Source organism: Neofelis nebulosa, chromosome 16 (genome assembly GCF_028018385.1).
Source record: "Neofelis nebulosa isolate mNeoNeb1 chromosome 16, mNeoNeb1.pri, whole genome shotgun sequence".
NCBI lineage: Eukaryota > Metazoa > Chordata > Mammalia > Carnivora > Felidae > Neofelis > Neofelis nebulosa.
The window spans coordinates 31612093-31627029 of record NC_080797.1 but is presented as its reverse complement, the minus strand read 5'-3'; the positions used below and the strand labels follow the sequence as shown (position 1 = coordinate 31627029).

The window sequence follows — 14937 nt, the reverse complement described above, 5'->3', positions numbered from 1 at the left end:
AGTGGGAAGCTCCTTCAATCCAGAGCCTTCGTTCATGGATGAGCACAAGGCAGCGGTCTCTTCTCTGATGAAGCAATACTTTTTGGACAGGCCTTCTGCCACCCCCGCTCCCAAGGAAAGAAGGCTCAGGACACCATCCCCAGGGGAGCTTCCCGTGGCGCACAGGCCCAGCAAATCAGTGGGAAGCTCCTTCAATCCAGAGCCTTCGTTCATGGATGAGCACAAGGCAGCGGTTGTTTAACACGCTGACTTTAACATCCTAAGTGCCTTCTCCATGTGGGCGCACAGAGTGGACCTCTGAAAAGTGGCCTTGTTACTTTTTCTAGATCAATGGCTATGTCCAGTCAAGATGAGATGGGGGAAGTTTTCCCACCCCGTGTAAATAAAGGGCTAGAATTGGTTTCCGGCCCTCTTTCCCAGAATGAATTGCTCAGCACTCCCCCAAACTCCTCCTACAGACATTTTGGGGCCATCTCAGATTCAGTGGTAGGCCCCCATCTAACAGAGTGGTGAATTAATAATCAGCCATGGGTATTGAGAATTTAGAGGAAATGGCAACATTTTAGAATATCTGACTGTGAAGTGTGTTCTCCTCCCCGTCGCCCTAACTGGTGCTTATTTTGCAGGTCAGCTACTTTTCTTGGAAGCAGTATGGCCAGGGGGAGGAAGAACGTCTCTCGGATTTAAGCTTTGAAGAGCAAGAGTTCAAATTGCTAGAGCTGGACTAGCATTTTTTAATTTCCCAGGATGCCAGGTCCTGTGGCTTCCTTGGAAGCTCTGCTCCACTCCCCCACCCTTCCACCCCTCAGAGCTGCGGGAGTCCGGGGCCACCCAGATCTGAGTCCAAGTACTACCTTGCTGTGAGCAGCCCCGGGGTGGGGGGGGTGGGGGAGGAAGGGGGGAGTGCGGGGGGAGGGGGGAGTGGTGGCCTTTGCAGGGTGGAGGGAGGCCTGGGCCCCAAGTGATTCTGGGAAAAAGGCCCGCTCTGGTGGTGCGGAGCCCATCTCCAGGGAGCTAATAAAGGTGGCATAAATAAAGACGTTATAAATAAAGGGTGGGATGTAGGCGTGGGAGGGGCGCGCAGTTGCTAAAGGTGCGCGCGCGCATCACGAAGCTGCCATTATGGTTTGGCTCCCGCTCAGGGCCCAGCGCCAGTACCCTACTCGCCTGGGTCTCTGCGCCCCGGAGCCTCCGCGTGTCATGCCCCGGCTGTGCCTGTTGGCCCCACTGCTTCTCTTTATGTGGCAACCGTTGTGGCTGCTGGTCCAGGCAGCTCAGCCTCCGGAGTGGGCCCTGGACCCTGCCCAGCTGACCTCCGACCCCCTGGAGGCGGCTGAGCCCTGGTCTTCGCGCTCCTCTGATCCCCCGCCCGAATTGCCCCAGGCACTTACACCCCCAGCCGAGCGGGGGGGGGGGGGGGGGGGGGGGGGCTTTAATTACCTGGTGTCCTCTGCTCCAGCCCAGATGCTGGCCCTGCCTAAGGAGTTGACCGAGACTTTGGTTCCATTCCTGGACACGGATTCGGTTGGAGAACTACCCCCAGGGCCAGGTGAGGATCTGAATGACCAGCTAACCCAGCATCAAAGGCTCCCAGAGGTGGTTCCAATGCCAGGTTGGGATCAGAATCAGACCATAGCTCCGCCTCCTCAACTCAAAAGTAAGACTAAAACTGTAGGTTTAGATCAGGCCGAAGATCACCAATCATTTGAAATGCTTGTTCCATCTCTGGATAGTCAGAGTTCAAAGCCAACAAAGTTGATTGTTTCATCCCTAAACCTGAAGGAAGATCTAGCTCAGCATCGAAGGCTTGCCAAAGTTGTTGGCATTCCAAACCAATTTGCAAATAAAGAGCACCTACAACAACAGCTGCAGGATGATTATTTAGATTCCAATATGGGTCTCCTATATCCTGAGGAGAACCTACCTATGGGTTTCCCAGGGGGACCAGATCAACTTCCAAACTTCTCTGAGGAGGCTGAAATTCCTCCACCCTTGCAGAAGACCCCAAATCATCTAGAGTCCCCTGAGGAAGCTGAATCTTTTTTGCCCCAAGGGGAGGCTCAGGCTCAGCATCCAGAGCCCCCTGAAGAGACAGAAACATCTCTACTTGAGCAGAAGGCTCCATCTCGGCGTCCAGAGTCCCTTAAGGATGGAAATTCAGCAAACCCACAAGAGGCCCCAGCTGAGCCTTCAAGTACCCCTGAAGAGGTCGAACCTTCTTCAGTCCAGCAGGAGGCCTCAGCTCACCCTACAGAGGCCCCCGAGGAAGTGGAACCTTCTCCGACCCCCCAGGAGGCCCCTGCTCAGCCTCCAGAGCCATCTAAGGACATCATATCTCAACTGTTAGCACATCATGAAGTAAATGTGCTATCTCCAAGTCAGAGTGAAGCTCAGAAGCCAAGCTTCCCCAATGTCACTGTTAAACCTCTGGATCTTACCATAACTCTAACTCAGCCTGCGGAGCACCCTGAGGAGGCTGGACCTACCCCAGTCCAGCAGGAGGCCCCCGCTCAGCCTGCAGAGCGCCTCGAGGAGGTTGAACCTACCCCAGTCCAGCAGGAGGCCCCAACTCTAGTTCCAGAGTTCCCTATCGAGTATTTAACTCAACTTGCAATAAGTGATGAGGTGACATCTCTACCTCTAGGTCACTATCCAGATTATTTAATGTTTCCCAGGGTTATAGGTAAGCCTTTAGATGTGGAATTTACCACAACTGCAGGGCCTGATAAAGGTGTTGAATCTTCTATAGCCCAGCAAGAGGCCCCACCTCAGCCTCTTGAACATACTGAGGAAGCAGAACTTTCTCTAACCCAGCAAGAGACCTCGGGTAAGCCTCCAGAGGAGGTTGAGCCTTCAAGTGAGCAGGAGACCCCAGGTCAGCCTTCCGAGCCTCCTGGGGTGGTTGATCCTTCTCTAAGGCAGCAGGAGACCCCAGCTCAGCCTTCAGTGCCTCCTGAGGAACGTAAGCCTTCTCTAAGCAAACAGGAACCCCCAGCTCAGCTTCCAGGCCCTTTTGGAGAAGCTGAACTTTCTCCAACCCAGGAGGAGGCCTCAGCTCAGCTTGCAGAGCTCCTTAATGAGGCAGAATCTTCAACCCAGCAGGAGACTCCAGCTCAGTCTCCAGGGGAGATAGAATCTTCTGCAACCCTGCAAGAGCAACCAGCTCAGCCTCCAGAGCTGCCTTCCAGGAAGGTGGAACCTTCTCCAACCCAGCAGGAGCACCCAGCTCAACCTCTATGGCATCATAAGATGACAGTTTCACCTCCAGGTCACTACCATGATCAACATTTAAACCTGCCCAATGTCAGTTTGAAACCTCCAGATGTGCAGCTTACCATGACTGCAGAACCCACTACAGAGGTGGGACCTTCTCCAGTTCAGCATGAGACTATAGCTCAGCCCTCAGTGCCTCTTAATGTGGAACCTTTTGAAACCCAGCATGAAGCCCCAACTCTGCCTCCACAGTCCCCTGAGGTTGAATCTTTGCCAGTTCAACAGGAGACTCCAGCGCAATCTCCAGAATCTACCACACAGGAGAAACTTCCAACACAGCAGGAGACCCCAGTTCAGTATCCAGAATATCCTGGAGAAGTTGAACCTTCTACAACCCAGCAGGAGGCCCTAGCTCAGCAATCACAGGCCCCTGAGGAGGGTGAATCACCCTCAACCCAGGAGAAGGCCCCGACTCAGCTTCCAGAGGCCCAGGAAGAGGGTGAACCTTCCCCTCTCCAGGAGGAGGGCCAGGGTCAGCACCCACAGGCCTCCAAGGGGAGTGAACCACCTACAACCCAAGAGGAGTCCCCAGCTCAGCATCCACAGACCCCTGAGGAGGTTGAACCTTCTTCAACCCAGCAGGAGGCTCCAGCTCAGTATCCTCAGGCATCAGAGGAGGGTGAGCCTTTTCCAACCCAACCAGAGACCCCAACTCAGTATCCAGAGCCCCTTGAGGGGACTGAACCTTCTCCAGCCCAGTCAGAGGCCACAACTCAGCATCCAAATCCCCTTGGGGAAGTTAAACCTGCAACCTATCAGGAGGCCCCAAGTCAGCATCCACAGACCTCTGAGGAAATTAACCCTTCTGCCACTCAACAGGAAGCCACAGCTCAACATCCAGAGCCTTCTGGTGAGGTTGAACCTTCTCCAACCCAACAGGAGGCCCCAGCTCACTCTCCAGAGCATCAGGTGGTAACAGTTTTTCCTCAAGGTCAGAATCAAGCTCAGCTCCTGCTGTTGCCTAATGTCACTGTTAAACCTGTGGATTCCTCAGTTACCATGACCTCAGAATCCACTAATGAGGTTGAAGCTTCTCCACTCCGAGAAGAGGCCTCAGCTCAGTCTGGAGTGTCCCCTGAGCAGTTGGAACCTTCTCCAATCCAACAGGATTGGGTGAACCTTCTCCACATCAGCATCCAGCTGCCCCTGAAAATGTTGAGCCTTCTCCAATCCAGCAGGGAGTCTCCACTATGCCTGAAGATCTTCCTGAGGAAATTGGACTTTCTCCAACCCAGCAGGAGGTCCCACATCAGTATCCAGCGCCCCCTGAAAATGTTGAATCTTCTCCAGTCCAGCATGAAGTCTCAACTCCACCCGAAGATTTTCCTGAGGAAACTGAACTTTCTCCAAGCCAGCAGGAGAGCTCAGCTCTGCCTCAAGTGCCTGTTGCAAGTATAGAACCTTCTCCAATCCAGCAAGAGGTCCCAGCTCAGCAACCAAAGCCCAATGAGGGGATCGAGTCTTTTCCAGTTCAGTATGAGCATCCAGCTCAGCCTCCAGGGTCCTCTACAGATGTTGTAGCTCAGTCTCCAGTACAGCATGAGGTGACATTCTCACCTCCAGGTCCAGGTGAATATCAGCATCCAGTGTTGCCTAATATCACAGGTAAACCTGTGGATCTGAGGATTTTCATAAGTCCCCAGGCAACTTAACGAGGTTAAACCTCTTCCAGTGCAGCAGGATGTCCCTGCTCAATCTCCTATTCCCCCTGAGAAAGTTGAATTTTCTCCAGCTCAGTCCAAGCAACTTTCCCAGTCTCCAGAGTCCCCTGAAGATGAGTCTTCTCCAGGCCAACAAGAGGTCCTAGCTCAGACTCCAGACCCCCCTAAGGCTGTGGAACCTGCTTCAGGCCAACAGGAGGCCCCAGCTCAGTCTGTAGTCCCCCAGCTGGCCCCAGCTCAGCCTTCAGAGCCTCCTGAGAAGGTAGAACCATCTCCAGTTCAGCAGGAAGTCCCAGCTCAGCCTTCAGAGCCCCCTAATGAGGCAGAATCTTCTCCAACCCCGCAGGAGGCCCTGGTTCAGTCTCCTGTCCCCCAGCAGGCCCCAGCTGTATCTCCTGAGCCCCCTAAGGAGGTAGAACCTTCTCCCACACTGCAGGAGGCCCCAGCTCAGCCTTCAGAGCCCCCTAATGAGGCAGAGTCTCCAACCCAGCAGGTGGCCCCAGCTCAGTTTCCAGTCCTCCAGGAGTCCCCAGCTATATCCCCTGAGCCCCCTAAGGAGGTGGAACCTTCTCCCACACCTCAGGAGGCCCCAGCTCAGCCTTCAGAGCCCGGTAATGAGGCAGAATCTTTTCCAACTCGGCAGGAAGCCCCAGTTGTATCCCCTGAGCCCCCTAAGGAGGTAGAACCTTCCACACAGCAGGAGGCCCCACTTCAGCCTTCAGAGGCCCCTGAGAAGGTAGAACCATCTCCAATTCTGCAGCAGTCTCCAACTCAACCTCCGGAGGCCTCTAAGGAGGCAGAAACTCCTCCAGCCCAGCAGGAGGCCCCAGTTCAGCCTCCAGAGCCACCTGAGGAGGTTGTAGCACAACCTCCAGTCCATAAAGAGGTGACAGTTCCACCTCTAGGACAAGAGCAAGCTCAGCATCCAAACTTGCCCAGTGTTACTGTTCAGCCTGCTGACCTGGAGCTTACTGTAACTCCAGAACCTACTGTGGAGGCTGAGCATTCTACAATCATGCAGCAGACTATAGCTCCTCCAGAGGACACTGAGGTGACACCTCCACATCCAGAGCAGATCCAGGCTCAGCATCCAAATTTGACTGAAGTCAGAGTTCAGCCTTTAGACCTGGAACTGACCATAACTCCAGAACCCACTACAGAGGTTGAAACTTCAACCACGCAAGAGATCCCAGGTCACCCTTCAGAGCCACCTAAGGAGGTTGTAGTTCAGCCTCCACTGTTTCAGGAGGTGACAGTTCCAACTCCAGGTCTGGATCAAGCTCGTCATCCATTGTCACCTAATGTAACAGTTCAGCCTTTGGACCTAGAGCTCACCATAACTCCAGAACCCACTATGGAGGTTAAAGCTTCTACAGCCCTGAAGAAAACTACAGCTCCTCCAAAGGACCTTGAGGTAACATTTGCACATCTAGAGCAGGTTCAGGTTCAGCATTCAACCTTGAATAAGGCCAAAACTCAACATTTGGACCTGGGGCTTACTATAACTCCAGAATTCAATAAGGAGATTGAACTTCCTCTACCTATGCAGGAGACTCCAATTCAGCCTCCAAAGCCACCTGAGGAGGTTATCGGAGCTCAACCTCCAGTATATCAGGAGCAGACTGTTCTGACACCAGGTCAGAATCAAGCTCAGCGTTCATCACTCCCCAATATAACAGTTCGACCTTTGGACCTGGAGCTTACCATAACTCCAGAGCCCACTGTGGAGGTTAAAACTTCTACAGTCCTGAAGAAAACTACAGCTCCTCCGAAGGACCTTGAGGTGACATTTCCACATTCAGAGCACATTCAGCATCCAACCTTAACTAAAGTCACAGTTAAACCTTTGGACCCAGGGCTTACCATAACTCCAGAATCCACTACAGAGACTGAACCTTCTCTAACCATGCAAGAGACCCCAGCCCAGCCTCCAGAGCCACCTAAGGAGGTTGTTCAGTATCCATCCCAACAGGAAGTGACAGTTCCTACTCCAAGTAAGGATCAAGGTCAGCAACCAACATTGCCCAGTGTCACAGCTCATCATGTGGACTTGGGGCTTACCATAACTCCAGAACCTACTACAGAGGCTGAACATTCTACACCCATGAAGGAGACTACAGCTCCTCCTCCAAAGGACCTTGAGGTGACACTTGCACATCCAGAGCAGGTTCAGAGTCAGCATCCAAACCTGACTGAAGTCACAGTTCCACCTATGGACCTGGAACTTACTGTAACTGCAGGATCCAGTGTGGAGACTGAACCTTCTCCAACCATGCGAGACACCCCAACTCAGCCTCCAGAGCCACCTAAGGAGGTTGTAGTTCAATATCCATTCCAGCAGGAAGTGACAGTTCCAACTCCAAGTAAGGATCAAGGTCAGCATCCAGCATCACCCATCATCTCATTTCGTCATGTGGGGCTTACTATAACTCCAGAACCTATTACAGAGGCTGAACATTCGACAACCCTGAAGAAGACTACAACTCCTCCCCCAAAGGACCTTGAGGTGACACTTGCACATCCAAAACAGGTTCAGAGGCAACATCGAAACCTGACTGAAGTCACGGTTCCACCTATGGACCTAGAAATTCCTGTAAGTCAGCAACCAGAGTCATTTGAGACAGGTTTTCCTCCAACAACTCAACATCCTGTGGTGCATTTTGTAAACTATACCTCAGAAAAGGCATACACAACTTTAACTTGGCAACCAGAACAGAATGCCACCACAAACCTCAAAATATGTGAGCTCTGTACCTGCAAAGGTGAGACACTGTCGTGTGTCGGTCTCAGCGTACAGCAGAGGCTCCGCAGAGTGCCCGTGCTGGAGCCCGACACCTACAACGGCACCTTCACCATCTTGTAAGAATCGCCTTTACTTGTTTGTTCTCTGCCTCCTGCTTGACATGGCAGTCTCTTCCTCAATGTCGTCCTGGGCCTTCCTCATCTCCCCAACCACGTTGACTGACTTTCTGTTTTTACCTTTTCTTTGTCAACTATCCCTTATCTTCATTTTCCTTTTTACTACTGTTCGCCCTTCTCCAATCTTTTACTTGTAATTGTCCTTATTCTTTTTCCTTATCCAATTTTTAGCCCCATTATTTCATCCCTTAACCTCTACTCTCCCATTTTTGCTCCATCCTCTATAATAGGATACAACAGAGTAGTGAAGAGTAGAGATTCTGGAACTAGATTGCCCGCGTTTGGGCCGAGGTCTGTCATCTATTAGCTTTGTGACTCAGTTTCCTTTTCTGTGAAATGGAAAGTATGATAGTTACCATCTCATGGGATTATTGTGAGACCTAGATGAGGTAATACATATGAAGCACTTGGATCAGTGCCTGGCAAAATATGAGTGTTAGCTGTTATTATTTTGATTCCCCAGACCTCATCTTTGACGCCCGGCCTTCCACATACAGTACTCAGTTTGGGCCCAACCCAAGAGTAAGTACTATGGGCGCCACACTAGGATGAAATCGTCTTCAGAACATGAAATGACAGGTGGGAAGAAAGGAAATGGTCATAAAAAGGGAGGTGGCATGTAATTAAGTACTAAAAGAGGTACCATGGGTGTTGGAATTCAGCAGACTCTGTAATCAGCGGAGTATGGAGGTCAGGGAGAGCTGCATGGATAAGCTAACACTTTAGCTGAGACCCAAAGAGTGGCTCTGATGTGTTAAATAGAGAAAAAATGGGTATAAGTCTAGGCAAAGGCACGGCTGCAGGAATGATCAGGAATTAAGAATTAGGTTAAGCAGTTAAAGATCCAATTACGAGAAACCTTGACTATCAGCTAGAGAGGTTTGAACGTTAGATTCTGAGTTATAGAGAGCCATTGAAAGTTTTCAAGCATGAGATACAGACCGTTGAAACAGGATTATTTTCAGTTCCCCATATAGGCCGATCTGGAGAGGAGAGCTTGATCCAGCGAGACCAGATAGAATGTTCTAACAAAACCTGGGAATAAAGTAACAAGGGGCCGAATCAGAGTGGCTGAAAAGAGTAGAAAGAAAAGCCTTGAGAGCACTGCAAAGGAGGAAGTGACAAGATAGACTAACTGATGACAGTCGCGGGTGGGGTGTGCACGGGAAAGAGAAAACTCAGATATTACTCTGAAACTTCTGTCCCAGATAAGGAGAATGATGGAAGTTGAGGCATCTTTTACCAGGGAACATAGAGCAACCGGAAGGCTTCAGGTTGACTGGAAATGTCCACCAGGCACATGGGCAGATGGGTATCTGTTTTGAATTTATTCCTGACTCCCCTGAAAAAAATGTGTATATAAACTGACCAGGTAAGCTGTTGCTGAGGGAAGAGGACAAAACTAAATGTAAAGATTCAAAGTCATACGCAGAGTTAGCGGTTGAAACTGAACCTCAGGCATTTAATAGCTTCTTTTGAACATGTGTAATTCATGGATACATGAATTGGCATGGATACTTTTTTTGTTTTTAATGTCACAGGTATAGAGGATAAAACGTGAAAATCCCACCCCACCCTCCCTACCACTCATAAGATAACTCCTGTCACCTTTCTGGTGTGTGTCCTTCCTTCCCATCTCTTTCCTTTGCATTTTTTCCTAATTTCCTAATGAGGGGATACTTTTTAATTCCTTGCCCAGTGATTTGTTGCTTTTCCCTATGCAATATGTCTAAGAAATCTTTCCATGTTAGTTATTCTAATTTCTAACTTCCCTTATCCTTCTAACACCTAGAGAGGTGTCAGTAGAGGGCTTCTTTACATTTGTTTGCTGATAATGGTAAATTTTTTACCATTTTTTTCTTTGAATTATTATTTTCTCCTTGATTTGTGGAAGGAACCATTTTAGACACATAAGTGATTTGGGGAAAAAAAGTACTTATCTCCAGAGTAATTAACAGGCGTTATCTACCCAAGGAATGGAACAAATAGGAAGTTCAGGTTCTAAGGAGCTGCCTTGTTTGTGCCAGTGGCCCCACGCTATCTCTTTATTAATTGCACCACCTGGGATGCTGATAGCCGTGGAAATTAGAAAGTTGGCATTTACTGCATTGGAATATTCCCCACAAGGTTGCCAGTGATTCTTTTATTTATTCTGTTCATTCCTTTCCTACCTATTCAAGGATCTGAACTGTGTTTCTTCACAGAAATTTCCAAGGAAACTCTATTTCTCACATTGATAAAAATGTATGGAAGGGATACCGTTGGGCTGAGAAACTGTGAGTATATTCTCTCCAAATACGAATACAAAAAAAAAAAAAAAAAAACCTAACTGCATTCTGAGGTCCTTCTTGGTCCAGAACTTTGAGGTCAGTAGCTCTGCGGAAAGGTGTTTCCCCCTCCATATCCCAACTCGACCTCCACCGATTGCAATTCTGTGTTAGTTTTTTTTTTTAACGTTTATTTATTTTTGAAACAGAGAGAGACAGAGCATGAACGGGGGAGGGTCAGAGAGAGGGAGACACAGAATCTGAAACAGGCTCCAGGCTCTGAGCTGTCAGCACAGAGCCCGACGCGGGGCTCAAACTCACGGACCGCGAGATCATGACCTGAGCTGAAGTCGGCCCCTTAACCGACTGAGCCACCCAGGCGCCCCATCTGTGTTTATTTTAAAAATTAAGTTTGGCAGGTTCCCTTTAAAATTAGAATCAATTTCAACTTATTTTCCATTATACAAGGAATACATGATTCTAGTCTCAATATATAAAAATGAAATAACAGGGGGGCCTGGGGGGCTTATTCGGTTAAGTGTCCAACTTCGGCTCAGGTCATAATCTCAACGGTTCGTGGGTTCAAGCCCCACGTTGGGCTCTGTGTTGACAGCTCAGAGCCTGGAGCCTGCTTCGGATTCTGTCTCCCTCTCTCTCTGCCCCTCTCCTGCTCATTCATTCCCTCTCTCTCTCTGTCTCAAAAATAAATAAACACTAAAAAAAATTTTTTTGATGAAATAACAGATATAGTGAACACCTGCCTTATGTTCTAATCCCCCCACTGCTGGGATAGCCACTACTCTGGATTTAGTATATATCCTTCCAGACCTTTTTCCATGCATTTGCCTACATACATATTTACAGCAAAATGGGTTTGTTGTGTGATTTTCTTATCTTTTTTTTACATAAATTGTAACATCCTACAACTCGATTCTTTTGCTTCGTGGTATGTCTTAGACTTTTTTTCTTCCAGTACATAGAGGGTTACCCCATCCATGCAAGCTGCTGCATAATGTTCCATAGTATGAGTGTATTACGATTTAATAATTCCCCTCTTGATGGATGTTTAGGCTGTGTCCAGTTTCCTTATTACATGCATTGCTGCATGGACCACCTCATACATGCATCTTTGTGTACGTGGGTGGGTATTTCTGTAGAATAGATCCCTGGAAATGGAATTGTTGGGATGAAGACGATGTCGATATATACAATTTTAATTGCCCTCAAAAAAGTTGTGCCAATTTACACACCAATCCATACACCATGACAGCATTCATTTCCTCCTACCCTCCCACTCTTGGATATTCTCCATTTCTTGGCTGATCTGGTGGGTGAATAAAATGGGTCCCTTCTGAATTTGAATTTTTCTGATTACTTATACATTTAAATATCTCTGTATGTTTCCTGGGCATTTGTGTTTCTTGTCTGAATTTTCTGTCCTTTGCCAATTTTTTTGTTATCTTTTTTTTAAATTGATTTGTAGAAAAAGTCAGTGTAGACACAAGTAATTTTGGAAACAATATTATACTCAAAGTAATTGACTGGCATTTTTCATGACAGATTGAGTGTCATATCATTAGTTCAACTTGGGTAGATAAGTCATAAATGACTTCTGAATTAATAATAAAAGATATAACAGTCATAGTAATCTAAATGTAGGGATTATGATCCCCCTAAAGTAGATTCCCCCCTGCCCCTTAGTCTGATAACCTTACTGGTAAGGGACAAATGGTAGAACAAGGTAGTTGTTTTCTTATGAATTTTATGAATTTCTTAAATACTATCTATAGTTTATATTTTCTCATGATAGTATCTAAACTTGGAGATCTTATTTCCCAAACTTGTAAGAAAAATGAAAGTAATTTGGCACAAGAAACAAGAGAGAGTGGAGAGAGTGGGTAGGCTGAGGGACAGGGGTAGGAGAAAAACTTTGAATTGTGTATTATATACCTTTGGAATTCTGAGCCATGCAAATATATATTACCTATTAAAAAAATAAACTGAAATTAAAAAAAATATTTTTTTGAAAAGCGTGTATTTGGTAGTTTATATACTAGAACACGAATCTGGTAAGATTTGATGATTCTTAAAAAATTTTTAGGGGCGCCTGGGTGGCGCAGTCGGTTAAGCGTCCGACTTCAGCCAGGTCACGATCTCGCGGTCCGTGAGTTCGAGCCCCGCGTCGGGCTCTGGGCTGATGGCTCGGAGCCTGGAGCCTGTTTCCGATTCTGTGTCTCCCTCTCTCTCTGCTCCTCCCCCGTTCATGCTCTGTCTCTCTCTGTCCCAAAAATAAATAAAAAACGTTGGAAAAAAAAATTTTTTTAAATGTTTATTTATTTTTGAGAGAGAGAGAGAGCGAGCAGGGAAGGGGCAGAGAGAGAGGGAGACACAGAGTCCAAAGCAGGCTCTAGGCTCCGAGCTGTCAGCACAGAGCCTGATGTGGGGCTCGACCCCACAAACTGTGAAATGATGACTTGAGCCGAAGTCAGACACTTAACCAACTGAGCCACCCAGGTGCCCCAAGATTTGATGATTTCTAATTCAGCTTGAGGGTTATGCCTTGTAAGACAGAAGTTTTAACTATGGGTCAATAGTTCCCTGGGGCAGCATTTTTAACCTTTTTTTCTATATATCAAATTAAAAAAAAAATTTTTTTAACATTTATTTATTGCTGAGAGACAGAGCATGAACAGGGGAGGGGCAGAAAGAGAGGGAGACACAGAATTGGAAGCAGGCTCCAGGCTCTGATCTGTCAGCAGAGAGCCCAATGTGGGGCTCGAACCCACGAACCGTGAGATCATGACCTGAGCTGAAGTTGGACACTTAACAGACTGAGCCACCCAGGCACCCTTCTATATATCTATTGTTGATCTGCAGAAGTTTATGTTCTTGGGATAATGTTTTCAAATGTATAATAAGTTAAAATATATAGGAAAAGGAAATTATGTGGAAATAGAGTTTTCAAAAACTTTTTAAAAAGATTAGTGATATAGCAATAAATCTGCTTCTGTTAGAATATTAAATAACAAAATATAATGGTACGCCTACTAACTATTATAACTTCAAGGTACTGATGAGAATAAATGATATTTTGAGATATCCACGCCAAATATGTGATATGAAAATATCTGATTTCTGCTGGGGACCAAATTAACTACACTAATCTGTGGTTTGTTGCCTGCATTCCTAATGGAAGGAAATGCTAATTCTAGTTAGAGGTTTGTGAAAATAGAGATGTGATTCTATTTTCCATCCAAGTTTGGCACCCACAAATTCAGTCCATTCTATTCACGGACCTGAGCCCTAAAGGGATGGTCTGCAAATTGAAATCGCATGCACACCTTTGCACGTATTCAAGAAAGTGCAGTTTTCTAGGGAAAGGGTCCATTCAATAGCTTTTATGAAATTCTCAAAAGGTTCTTGTCTCAAAAGATTGAGTCACAAATTGGGGTGGAGGTGGAGAAAGACATTTGTTTTCCTGTGAAGTTGTACTTATTCTCATAAATGATGATAAATGAATGATTTGTTTTAATTAAAAGTAGTATATTTGCAAATTGATACCTGTCACTTTCTGAATTCATTCAACAAATATTTATGGAGCATCTCCTATGTCCCAGGAACTGTTTTACATGCCAGGGATATAAGCTCAAGAACAAAACTGACCAAATATCCCACTTGTCAAGGGGTTTACAAATATATAATATAAAAACAAATATGTAAGTAGAATAAATACACAGAATTTCAAGTATTGGTAAGAAATCAGTGGCCAGATCTCTCAAGTTTTCTAATTTATTCAACGACCATTTCTGCTGCTCATAGACTGAGTTTTTTACTAATGATAATACTTTTCATTCATATCATCTTGAGTTGGTTCTTTTTATTAGATGTACTGTTTACCTCTGTCTGAGGATATATTAATGATGCTATTCTAAATTTTTTATACTGTTTATTTTTGAGAGAGAGACAGAGAGAGTGAGAGACAGAGTGCAAGTTGGGGAGGGGCAGAGAGAGAGGGAGACACAGAATCTGAAGCAGGCTCCAGGCTCTGAGCTTCAGCACAGAGCCCAGTGCAGGGCTTGAACCCATGGACTGCAACCTGAGCCGAAGTCGGATGCTTAACCGACTGAGCCACGCAGGTGCCCCATTAATGTTGGTATTCTCAAATCCTTTTGTGTTTTCTCTGTTAACTGTGTCATCGACTATAAGCTGTTATATTTGTTTTTTATTTTCTGTCCTGAATAGAATTGGCTTTCTCACTCCATTTGGTCATTCCTGAGTGCAATTTATCTTTGTAGTTGAGATTTGACTTGCTTCTGTTTTCTGGTCCTAAGGAAGAGGTGAAATGAACCACGGGGCTTGTTATTGGTGACAGGTCCCCCTGAGAGTTAAAGAAGAGGTGGGAGGTGACTTCTAATGGCTAGTCAGAGTGTATACCCTTCCTCCAGGGTTCTGGGACCCTGCCCCCTTCTAACACCAATGGCTCCTGCCTGGAAGAAAACACCCTTTGCTGCCAGATCCAAGGAGGAAGGATGCGGGATTGATGTGCTGTCCTTGGTCCTACTGCAGTATCCCAGCTAATCACCCTGTAGGTGGCTCCAAGGCATTTCTGGTGGGGAGTGTTTGTAGAGCTCATTTATTCCCTTGGCTTTGAGCTAAGGTTGTGGATTTTCTAATTGTATCTTTTCTAATCATTCTTAGGGACTTTGGTGGAGTTTGGAGTTTGGTAGAGACTTGGCCTGTTTCAATCTGCCAGCTTGAACTAGCACAACCTCTTAGGAAGACAATTTTGTACCCCTGTTAAATCCTGGAGAAACTTA

At 46.8% G+C, this 14937-nt stretch overlaps 2 protein-coding genes across 2 annotated transcripts in view; both read left to right on the top strand.

The window, feature by feature from the left end:
- The window catches only part of LOC131496951 (leucine-rich repeat-containing protein 37A3-like), a 220111-nt gene extending 219383 nt beyond the window's left edge, over nt 1-728 (top strand). Inside the window, exon 5 of the mRNA XM_058702829.1 lies at nt 627-728. Within this exon, the coding sequence (XP_058558812.1) occupies nt 627-728 (102 nt within the window). The remainder of the gene's footprint in view (nt 1-626) is intronic.
- A 3991-nt stretch (nt 729-4719) lies between these two features.
- LOC131496950 (leucine-rich repeat-containing protein 37A3-like) overlaps nt 4720-14937 on the top strand; it is a 47369-nt gene continuing 37151 nt past the window's right edge. The window contains exons 1-3 of the mRNA XM_058702828.1: nt 4720-4747; nt 4910-7793; nt 10058-10129. Coding sequence (XP_058558811.1) covers nt 4720-4747; nt 4910-7793; nt 10058-10129 — 2984 coding nt within the window. The remainder of the gene's footprint in view (nt 4748-4909; nt 7794-10057; nt 10130-14937) is intronic.